The 12,293-nt window shown below is 25.7% G+C and overlaps 2 protein-coding genes across 4 annotated transcripts; one reads left to right on the top strand and one right to left on the bottom strand.

The window, feature by feature from the left end:
- Positions 1 to 1,024: 1,024 nt before the first annotated feature.
- On the top strand, positions 1,025 to 7,091 carry LOC129614174 (putative helicase mov-10-B.1). Of its 3 annotated transcripts, none has more exons than XM_055528592.1 (16): positions 1,025 to 1,370; positions 1,491 to 1,648; positions 2,409 to 2,586; positions 2,661 to 2,862; positions 3,075 to 3,247; positions 3,306 to 3,424; positions 3,511 to 3,584; positions 3,639 to 3,749; positions 3,877 to 4,036; positions 4,090 to 4,427; positions 4,492 to 4,601; positions 4,663 to 5,361; positions 5,604 to 5,709; positions 5,785 to 6,073; positions 6,129 to 6,669; positions 6,732 to 7,091. In XM_055528592.1, exons 1-16 carry the CDS (start codon positions 1,319 to 1,321, stop codon positions 7,007 to 7,009), a joined length of 3,588 nt encoding a protein of 1,195 aa, XP_055384567.1. In that variant the 5' UTR covers positions 1,025 to 1,318; the 3' UTR covers positions 7,010 to 7,091. The 3 variants fall into 3 exon arrangements, with proteins under 3 accessions (XP_055384567.1, XP_055384568.1, XP_055384569.1); XM_055528593.1 differs by having other exon boundaries at positions 1,500 to 1,648; XM_055528594.1 differs by having other exon boundaries at positions 6,718 to 6,856.
- Positions 7,092 to 7,722: 631 nt separating this feature from the next.
- Positions 7,723 to 8,622, bottom strand: LOC129614175 (anaphase-promoting complex subunit 10). The gene is made up of 3 exons (XM_055528595.1): positions 8,343 to 8,622; positions 8,051 to 8,287; positions 7,723 to 7,974 (listed from the first exon to the last, which is right to left on the bottom strand). The coding sequence occupies exons 1-3, from the start codon at positions 8,443 to 8,445 to the stop codon at positions 7,763 to 7,765; spliced, it is 552 nt and encodes a 183-aa protein (XP_055384570.1). The 5' UTR covers positions 8,446 to 8,622; the 3' UTR covers positions 7,723 to 7,762.
- Between the last annotated feature and the right edge of the window lie 3,671 nt (positions 8,623 to 12,293).

The raw sequence follows: 12,293 nt of genomic DNA on the forward strand, positions 1-12,293 counted from the left end.
CTTTTGGAAATTAGATCTGCATAAGAACATATTTTTCTGATAAAAAAATAAAAGTAAAAAATTAATTTTCATTTTTCTATTTTCTTCGTAAACGTAAAAAAATTATAAAATATGTCTAAATTACAATTTTTTCGTGGACGACATAAATTACAAAATGTTGACAAATGTTTAATTTGATAGCGAAATTTTTGAAAAATGTGCCTGAAAATTAAAAAAAAAAAAGAAAATTTTCAGAAATTTTCAGAATAATTTTTTTTCAAAAATAAAAATCTTTCTTAAGAGTGGGATTTGCACTTAATTTCATCTAAAGGTAAAAAAACGAATGATATTGCTTCAAGTAGAAGTTTCGTATGGCTCATGCATTTGAATTTAAACGTTTAGTTAGACAAATCTATTATCTGCATTTCATATACATGCAGTTTAGACATTTAAATGAAACGTAACTGTAATGTATGTTGAATTTTTCCCTTAACATTTTACCATTTCTTCTAATTAAAAGTATTCCAATTTCTCAATCGCTTGTATTTTCATAACAAACTTTTGTAAAACAATTTTATATTTACAATTTTATAAAAGAAATATGTATATTATCGTCCATATGTATATTATCGTCTTTTGCATCTATGGTTAACGTACGTTTTATTTCCTCTGGCAACAAACTAATTGTGTGGAACTAAATTTTTGACTCACGTAAAGGTTCGCTATGTTCAAAACTATATTCAATTGGCCTTTATTCAAAATGACCAAATTGGAGATATTACATTATGTATAATTTGTTGGATCATCATGACAAATAATAAGCTGTTCATTTCTTTTTTCAAAACAACAAGTTGCAAAAGTGCGAAAATTTTTTTTTTACTTTTTTTTTTGTTTTTTGGATTTGTTTGATGTTGCATTGCACTTAACGACTAGTGTTATTTTTGTTGCTTTTAATTAATTTTATGTGATTTAATTTCATAACAAAGAAAAATTAAATAAATATGAAACAATCAAAACACTCAAAAAATAATTCTAATAAAAAAAATAAAACATATTTTTATTATCTAAAGGAAAAAATTTTTTAAAGTGACGTTAAATGTTGTTGTTACTTTTATATTGTTTAATAATCAAATAATTCTTCAAAAAAAGATTTACTATAGTGACTCATAATCATTTTTTTAAAATTTACCTATTATGTATTTTTAGTAGTTAAAATAAACACGTATGTAAATCGATTTGGGTAGTGTGAAATTACACGAATAAACTGTGAAAATTTGAAATTTTGCGATCGCCAGAATAAAATAGTCCTTTACCAAAACTTACAAATAAAATTTACAAAATGCCGAGGAGCGACAAACGAAATTTTAACCAAATTGATAAAGAAGAACTAGGTAAGTCCTCCATAATTACAAATATTTGAATTAGGTAGGAACATATGCATGTACATACATATGTAGATATGTAATTGTGCACATACGTGTTGTATGTAAATATGTATACATATTTTGGAGTTATTACAGATCAATTTGTTTATGAATTTGCATTAAATTTGTACCACAACAAGTGCTTGGATGAGGAATTACGTATTTCAAAAAATAAGTTAAGAAAAAAATTCTTTGACTTCTTTAATGAAAAGGGTATATTATACGATCATAATCAAGATAAAAAGGTAAGTAAAATCATGTGATATATAGTCATTTTGAAAAATTTATAAAAAAATAGGGAAATACCCTTTTAGTGCTTAATGAATACTACTTAGTTTTTGCACGTGAAAGTCTGGCAGTTACTGGAAAAATAATTGAAACAACATATTAAATAAGAAAAAATGTAACTTTGCATAAATTGGGTCATATATTAGGTTTTTTAACTAAATTGTAAAATTACTTATAATAAATGGGAAAACAATTATAAAAAAATAAAAAATTTAAATAAAATTGCGAAAGTCAGACACTTCTTACACACCCTAAATTATTGCTCTATAGATTGTGGGTTCTTTTATTAGTTATTGGGAGTTATAATACTTTTATTAGTTATTAGTTATATGTACCTTCATTCTGTGGGAAAATCACAGACCATTTTGTACAGATTCTGTGATATGGACTTTGAGAAGGCTTAGAGACTTTTATTCCTGGGTTGTGATCATTTGAACCCGGCGGATGTTGTGTCGAACCCATTGTCCAGTATCTTTAGGTTTCTTGAAGAAGCAAGGATAGCATAGAATTTTTTTCTCTGGAGATTTTTAAAATAGGTCAGAATTGTCGTTATCATATCAGAATTTAGTACTTTCAGGGGTTAATTTACAATTTACAATGTGTACTTATTAAATATTTTCCACTAGTCACATAACATACATACATACATACATATTTACATTCCTATTTTTATAAATATTTTAAATAATTCTGCGACATTTTTTTTAAATTTTTTAGATTGGAACAATATTAAGTGACTGTAATATATTATATAAATCGTCATCGGATTTATTTTGCTTAAAATTTTCCAAACTCTTTGAATATGAGCGGTCTGTTATTGACAAATATGATAATGAACAAATCAGGAAAACAGAAAAAAAAACATTATTGCAACAAATATCAGATCAAAAATCAGGTAATGTTAAATTAAAAATTATGTGTATGTTCGTTCAATGTAAATAATATTAAAAAAATTTTGTATAAATTTAGATGATTACGAAATCGAAAACAATTCTGTATTGGAATTTTTAGAATTTCAAAGTTGTGTCAGAACGGAAAAGAATAATCAATTTGTTTCAACTAATTTTGCTTGCTATATTTGTCAACAGAATTTATCTCCTACTGATTTGCAGGATCATATACCAATTCATAATGACATGACGGATTTTGAGTGGTTGAAAAATAATCCAAGGTAATAGATATTATGATATAATACCGAATATGTTTACTTGACTAGTTGTTTACTTACATACACATATACATTCATACCGATTTTGTAATATTTCTGAACAAAATTAATTGATTTTTAAACTTAAAACTAGATTATTAATTTTATTAATCTAATATTTGTAAATCATTATATAAAAAATTACATAAATATGTAACATTCTTTAACCTTTCTAGTGATTTAAATGCAAATTTTGAAGTGTTTTATCAAACCTGCCGCAATCAATACTATTTGAAGTTTACAATGAAAACCAAAAAGAATAATATCAAAATTCGGAGAATTATAACAATCAGATCAAATTCTATTACAACTCTTAAACGGAATGATGAGGATAATGATATATTAAAAAGTAGGAGCCTACATAAACAAAATGAAAAATTGCACAATATAAAAAACAATATTTTTAGGTGGTTTGTGTTCCTTTGTTGTTGATAGACATATTTTCAATATTGACACTGAGCAACCAGTTGTTGTTATTTATCAAATGGAAAACATTAATGAAATATTCATTGAACATTATTTTATGGTAGTTACTTATACATTCATACCTACTAAAATAGCAAATTTTTCATTTAACTAAAGATATTTTATTAAATTCATATTTTTTTGTAGCGCTCAAAAGCTTTATCGCCTATAAATCCCCACATACTTCCAGGATATTTATCTGAAGCAGTTCTAAAAAGATCGTAAAAAAAATTGAATTTCTTTTTAACTACATTACCGTGTTTTTATATTTTTAGTGAACTTTCGAAGTTAAAATTGCAAGAATATCATCCTGAATCTAAATTAAAAGAATTATGTTCAAAACAAAATTCAAAAAATTATTTAATGATGTACAACAACTACATTAAGTAAGAAAAATTCTGTATAATTATTTTTTCTATTTGAAATAAAACTCGCATTATTAGATAATATAATATAATGGAAAGTTAATAAGCAAAAATAAAAAATGTATGCATTGCAAATTTTTATTTTAAGTGAATACATTAATAATGGGAAGAAATTATCATGTACAAATATAGCACATATTTTGAAATTTTTAGTACAACTGGAAGACATTGAAACACAAAATTTTTATAAGAAACTAAAACAAAATCAAGCAACTATTAAAGGATCTGGTCGCGATTTTTCTGTCAAGGTATTTATCATTTTTTTTTTACTTTAAAATTCCTAATAATTATTTATTTGTAGGTAAACTTACCAAAAAATATAAAATTGGAAGAAGTTGTAAAGCCTGGTGATGAAGTAATTCTAAAATTGTCAAAAAAGGAACCTACAAGAAATGCGAAAGAAGAAAATGTGTTTCACTGTGTAGTAAATCGTATATATGATAAAAACGTTTGTTTTGAATCTAGAAAAGGAAAATCAAATATAATAAGCGTTCATAAAAAATATGATATTGAATTTATTCCTAATCGTCTTAATTTTAAATATCAATATTCTGCAATTGAAGTAATAGAAAAAAATTCCCAATTAAAATCCTACTTGTTTCCCAAAGTTTCTATTTCGAATACGGCTGGAATATTAAGGTAAATCATTGAAAAAAGAAAAAATAAAATATTAGTAGAAATTTTCTCTATCTCAAAAATTTAGTTTGGATATAATTAATAAAAGCGTTGAGAAAAATCCCGAACAAAAACAGGCTGTTTTAAATATAGTAAATGGTGTAAAAGATTTGCCTTATATAATAGTTGGGCCACCAGGTAACCTTTTGTACTTCCATTACATTTTTACAGTTTTGGATAAATTTTTTTCACACTTAAGGAACTGGAAAAACTACTACAATAGTAGAAAGTATTTTACAAGTTAAGTTAAACCATCCGAAAGAATGTCGTATTATAGTAACTGCTGGTTCTAATGCAGCTTGTGATGAAATTGGAAAAAGGCTAGTAAAATTAATAGAAAGTACACCAAGAATTCGTCATATCAAAGTTCTCCGTTTGTATGCTAAATCTGTTGAAGTTAGATCTGAAAATATTGATGAAAATTTGATTGCGGTGTCCAATTTGGTTTATGGCGATCACTTTTATCCATCATTAGAAACAATTGGGCTTTATCATGTCGTAATAAGCACGTTATCAGTTTTGGGACGTCTTACATCAAGCGGTATGCCAACAAATTTTTTTTCATATTGTTTTATTGACGAATGCGCAGCATCAACCGAGCCAGAAGTTCTTGTTGCAGTATCAGCAGTTTATCATTCAAAAATAAATATCGTAGTAGCTGGTGATCCTAAACAATTAGGGCCCATATTAAAATCTGATACGGCTGCAGAATTTGGGTTAAAGTTTTCTTTTATGGAAAGACTGTTAGATACAGATTGTTACCAAGACACAAGAGACAAAAGTTATAATCAAAGAATACAAACTAGGCTTGTAAGAAATTTCAGAACCCACTCCGATATTTTGCAAGTTTCAAATAATCTATTTTACTCAAATAGTCTAATTGCCTGTGCTCCTAAAGGTTATTTTTTTCTAATAATCAATTCTTATAAAATATTTTAACCTCTATACTTTAAATTATATTATAAAATGAACGTTTGTTTTTATTTTATATGCATGTATGAAATTATTCTTTTATAATATTATTTAATTACAATATTATAAATTTTAGTACATGCTAAATTTCATTGATCAAGTTATGAAAGATGAAAGAATACAACATAATAAAATAATATAAAAGAAATATATGTACATTATTTACAGCAATAACTCATTGGGCTGCTAATTGGTTCCGTTTACCTAAGGCTGGAGTACCGATAATTTTTCATTGTGCAAATGGTTATACTAAGAGTGATAAACTTTCCACTAGGTTAAATATTGCCAAAGTTTATATTTTACATTTCCCTTTCATTTTAGAAATGAAAATTTTCTTATAATTTTTTAGCCTTTATAATATGAGAGAAGTTAATATAGTACTGGATTATGTAAAAAAACTGATGTATTTTAAAAAACTCGAAGGTAGAGATATAAAAGAAGAAGACATTGGAGTAATATCTCCTTATAAAAAACAAAATGTGATAATTAGAGAGGAATTAGATAAACGACATTGGCATAATATTGCAACAGGAGCTGTAGAAACTTTTCAAGGGCAAGAAAAACCTATAATTATTATTTCGACTGTACGGTCAATGTTTTCAGACAAAAGTGGTCCAGGATTTTTGGACAACCCAAAGGTAATTGAATTAAAAATCTATTCCGAGTTTTTATACAATTTTTTTTAACTTACAGCGTTTAAACGTTATGCTTACAAGAGCGCAAGCTCTTTTAATTATTGTGGGAAATTTAGAACTGTTGAAAGGAATTGAAAACTGGAAAGAAGCTATAGATTATTTCGAAATAAGGAAAGTTGTAACAAATAGCAATTTTTTAAAAGTAAAAAGCGTCGTTCATGAACAAAATTATTTACATTGTTCAAATAGTTTACAAAATTTAAGTATTGCCAATAAAACACCGAATCGACGAAGAAATCGAAATAAACGTAACCGAGCCCGTTCCTCGCAAAATTTAAGTACAAAAAATGAAAGTGCAAGAAATGGAATATCTGAGGAAAAAAAAGTAGAAAATTGGCTTACCGAAAATAGAAATTTTCAAAAAAAAATTTTGAATGTAGATAAGGAAAATAAAACAAGTTTCAAAATCGATTATGATTCAGATTCCATCGCTTCAGATATACCTAACCCATTTAATTTAGATTTCTTAAGTAGCATTAATTTTAATAATAGTAAAATGCATGACACAACTGGCTTCGGTTCAAACAGCGCTATTACTGGTAATTGTATATTCTTGTTTTTAAGAAACTTTTCCTATCTATTAACAGATTTTCGTCTTTAGATTACACACTATATCCAGCGAATGTTGAAGCAGTAGAAAAACAGACAAATTCATTTATTGAAAAGCCCATAAACAAAATTGATTTCGTTGAATCTGACTCTCTTCCTGATAAAAAACTTTTACACCAGTTCAACAGTTCCAGCAGTAATAAAATCGAAACAGGTTCCAATATAAAATTAAATTCATTTGTTATATCTGAAGTTCCGCTAAAAGCACCAGTTCCATTACAAACGAAAAAGCCAAAGAAAAATAAAAGTGCAAATTGTTCCCTTTGCTAATTTTAAAATTTGCTTTTTATATTATGTATTATAACGTTGTGATGATTTTAATAAAAGTACAAACTGCTTTTTCATAACATAATTACACACACCTTTTTTTAATATCATTATAAAAAGTCTATCAGATTTATTTAAAGAGAAAAGTAGTTGTGGTTTAAACTTAATTTTACAAAATGCAGCTTAAAGTACTTTTTATTTTGATTTTGCGTTGGTACCTAGTTTTTTTTTATTTCGATTTTTTTCTAGCCTTCAACATTTAGAAGTTTAATACTTCTTTAACACACCAGTAAAAATTAAGAAAACACTTGGCGATATATTAAATATATTATATTTGTTGTGAAAGCGAAATCAAGGTACTTCTAAACTCAATTTAATACTGAGAAAGTTATCAACAAATTACGCAAATTTTTTGCACTATTGTAAAAATTTTTTTTCTAAAAATTTCTGCAGAAAGACTTTTATACTGTTGTAGTTCTCAAGTTCTAATTTTGAAACGCTAATTGCATTATCTTAATTCTCGTTTTTCTTAGAACCACTTTTAATTTAATTTCAGTTAACTTAAAAAATCTTCGATTACACTTTATAAGTCTGTTACAGGAATTTTTACTGTAAAACCACTGCTGACAAAAATATTTACTTATTTGAAATTTTTACGTTAAGTGTTAAACATTCAAACAAATTCAGTATTCTTTAAAAAATTACTTTCATAAAACTGTTATGTATTTCCAAAAAAAAACTTTATTTAAGATGAAACTATCTGATCGTTGTGAATTGCTGGAGTTCAACAGTTTTAAATTTTCCATAGAGCTCTAAAGGATAATTACGACCTTCTACAGGTGAATGAATTCGTATTTGTCTCATATGTGTATCGCGTCCATTCTGATGATTTGATATCACAGCTATTTGAATCATAAAAGTTCTCAGCGTTTTATCTCTGCTGTCTTTTATTGGAATGGGAACCCAGCCTAATATTAAAATGATTTAAAACGAAAATTATAAACATTTGAAAAATTATAAACAAACAGAAATTTATGTAGCTACCAGTTGGTTCAGAAAGATCTACAACTTCTATTTCTTGTAAGTCGTTAAAATGCGTCCCGGATCTAATGGATATTCTACTTGGAGTGTAACTCTCATCAAGTTTATAATCCGTATATATATAAATTTGACTGATTGTAGTTTTCCTTTGAAATTGAATATTTACTAAATGAGGTAATTGTCCATCTGATTGCCAGTATGTGTCCATACAATTATCTCGAAGCCTCTCCACTCCAAACCCTGAATAAAATTTATAAAAAATGCAAAATTTTTTAAATAAAAGAATAATCTTCACCAGGTTTGCAAGAGCTTAAGCTCCAAACAGCAGCTCCACCTACTTCTCTAACACCCCCATTCCTTTCTTGTATTAGAGGATTATATGTTTTAACATTAGCCATAGTAAGTTTAATTTAGGAAAAATACTTTTATTTAGATTTTTGACTTTGCCACTTAAACTATTTTAGAAGTGCTAAAAAATTCAACTAAACACAAACGTACTAGACAAAAGACAAGTCAAAATAAATGACAGTAGGCAGAAAACACAGAAGACATAACAAAACTATAAATAATGTAACCAACTCGGCGAAAAACAGCGATATTTTCGTTTATTCATTCTAAAGAAAGATTAGAATGAATACAATGTCTGTTATAAAGGTGAAAAAATTTTATAAAATAGGTAACAATCGTCAAATGTCAAAATATGTATCAAACATAAACAAATATTTTTTAGTTATACAAAAAAGCCAAAGTTTTGAGTTTTAATATAAAATTAATAAAAAAGAAACATATCTTTGTTTACTGTTGATGAAAATTGTAGAAAATTTATTTATGGAAGTACACAGTATGTTTTTAAAATATTTTAAAATGCTAATTTTAATTTACAAAACTTGAAAAAACTTTAAAAATTAAAAAAATGTTGACGTCATCATTTTCTCTCATGAAGCATTATACCAGACGCTTTGCATACTAAAACTTTTTAAAGTTTTTTCAAGTTTTATAAAATGATGAGAAATTTTCTTATTTCTATCATACAGATTACCTGTTTGATTCAAATTAAAATGTAACATTTTCTTTAAAAAATTCACACATTAGAAATTCTTGTATGTAACATTTTCCTCTTTCTTTATTTGAAATATTTAACCAGTTTTCAACGTTTTTATTTTAATTTTCTTCATAATTCCGTTTTATGTATAATATAACATGATATGATGTGAAATTAAGTTGGCTATATTTACGCTTATAAAAAAGCAAAATATCGTGACTTCAAAATAGCACTAATTTGTAATGCTACTATGAATGTTGCAGCATTATAATATTAGTGTAATTAAAATTCATTAGTTGATCATATTATGTATAATTTGAATTTTGGAGTCAGGACTAGTGTTTACGTTTCCTGCATAATAAATATACGTACATACATAATTAAAAACATGCACTGCTTTTGCATAAGTACTACGTGTACCTAGATTTTTTACTGCAATTTCTTTTACTTTTACATACAGTAAGTGTAAAAAAACGCTCAGTAAAATCGTTTTTGTTTAACTCTTAATATCTTTTATTTGAATTATGTATGCAATTTAGAAATAAATTTATAAAATTGAAAGTTCACTCAATTATTAACAAAATTTATGAAATAAAAAAACTAACAAAATCAAAATTAAACAAATTCAAAAATACAGCAGTTTTTACGAGTCAAAAAAAACCGCTCAGTTATAAGAAATGTTTTAATTTTTTGAAAAATAACGTGAATTAATATTAGGTATGCATTTCTTTTGCTTTTACTGCGTTTAATCTCCTAGGCATATATACAGCCAGTGTTTCTGTTAATTCAGAAGGTATTTTTTGCCATTTTTCTAGAATTACTTTCTTCAGCTCTTGCCTGTTACTAATTTCTCCTTTTTTTAATGTTCTTATCCAAATAATCCCACAAATGCTCAATAGGTGAAGGTTTGGGAACTGAGGAAGATGATCTAATTATTTAGGTGTCTTATGCAGCAACCATTCTTTGATAATAAGGTCTGTATGGATACAAAGAAGAATATAGTGTAGATACAGATTTTCAGATTTAAATTACCCTTAACTTGAAATTTATGGTCCATACCAGTGCCTAATCTAACAAGTTTTGTCAATCTAATAACTTTTGTTTCTGGCAAAATAAAAGTTTTCTCTTTTTGCACACTCACACTTAAATACTTTTTGCACATATCACACTTTATATACTTATACTACATAGATACTTATTTTTCTACTTAAAGAAAAGGTAAAAACTAAAAAAACAAATTTTGGTTTAAGCACTAAGCGTTTAAATATCGTTTTAATATCGTGCCACAATTATTCCGATTGCATCGTTTTTCTACCGTTTGTAAAAATTTACCGTTTTAAATTTTTATCGTTTTTGATGGGCAACGGGGATTTTAACTTAATTCTTAATATGAAACATTTCCGATAAATAGTAACTGCAAAATCTGCAAAATAGCAAGTTAAAAAATTACGGTTAAGTTTTTTTTTGTAATTATGTACTACAAAAACATTTTAAATTAGAAGCAGAGCATAATAAAAAAATTTTAGATTGCGTTACTCGACTATGTTACAAATCTGCAAAAAAAAATTTATGGTTTCTGCAGTTTTGTATGTTAATGTGTGAGAACACTTTCAAGATTTAATTTAGATTACATTCAATGCATATCTGAATTATTGAAAATCCGTGACTTCAAAATTGTAGGAATACTGCATTGTTACACAATTCAGCAATAACAATTGATAACCTGAATTTTGTATTAAGTCCTTATTAGTGCAATTTTGAAGTCAAGGAATCTTCTTAACCTATCTCAATTTTTCGGTACACCGACAGGAAAAATTAAAAGCTCTAAAAAATCTTTTACCTATTCCAGGAAAATCGGATTCATGTCTGTCGACTGGCTTTTGTAAAAAGAAAACTTATGTATATATGCTTATGCACAACATTTAATTTTTGAATTTCAATACATATCCGTTCGTTTTATGAAAAATTCATTTAGAAACCTAAAGCTAATTTTCTAAGTTTTCTAAGGTTTCTAAGCTACTTTAAAAATAATGAATGTATGTATGTAAAGTATTATAGCTCTTTAACATCATTAAATTTGAAATTTCTGTTAACTTTGAATTTTGATTTTATTTTGAAAATAATTTAATACATAATATGTATAAATAAGTACAAATAAAAAATTTAAAAAATAAAATCCCCGAACTAGACGTGACTTGGTACATATTTGGAATGCTCTTTCATCAACCAGTAACCGAACCATTCATGTAAATGTCACGATTTTAGGTTAATAAAATAAAACAAATTTTATTTTTCATTGTAATGTAAAGTTTTTGTTATAATTCTAATATGATATCTGAACGACAGAGCATTTAGATTTTTTTTATATACTAATAATTTTAAATTTGAATTACAATAGATTTATAAATATTTTTTTTTGTTATCAATAATTATTTTAAAAACATTTTTTATTTATAGGTTTAACTAAAAAATTAATTCGTGCATCCACTACTTAAATATTAATTTATTAAAATTAGATTTTTACTTTTAAATAATATATATAATATTTTTGATAATTCACGAATATTTTGACTGGAAAGCTATTTCTATACTTCATTTTTGTTTTTTTTTTTACGAATATTTTCCTCATAGAGGACAATAGCTACAGTAATAAAAACATTAAATTTTGTTAAATATAAATTATATTTTTTAAAGTAGTGAAAATATTATTATGAGATATTTAATTAAAATTATGAATTTTAAAATGTAATGCATTTTATATTAGATAGATATTTTTGAAAAAAAAAAAAAAAATTGATGCATTTAATATACTGAATTCTTCAAAATTAAGAATTGACCTTTAAGTATATAATTACTTAAATTTTTGTTAAGAAAGTGGTAAACTATTTCTTTCATAAACCTTTGCTTTACACAGACACAATTTTACATAATACAAATTTGTACATTAAAGTATATTAAATATTTTCGTAAATTTATTTAATTGCGTACAAAGTTTTTTTTTTGTTTTTCAATTTAAACCACATAGAAATTGGATCCGATTAAAATTTGGAAACTGAATGTACTGAGAATAAGTTAGTGTTTATATCTTAATTTTATAGATTAGGGAAATAGAACGCAATATCAATTCAATACTTAAACTGAATGTTATATTATCGAAGGAAGTCAAATTTAATAAAAGATAATCAGAAACATAAGCTTAAAATT

Source organism: Condylostylus longicornis, unplaced genomic scaffold (genome assembly GCF_029603195.1).
Source record: "Condylostylus longicornis isolate FDR11 unplaced genomic scaffold, ASM2960319v2 ptg000106l, whole genome shotgun sequence".
Classification (NCBI taxonomy): Eukaryota; Metazoa; Arthropoda; class Insecta; order Diptera; family Dolichopodidae; genus Condylostylus; species Condylostylus longicornis.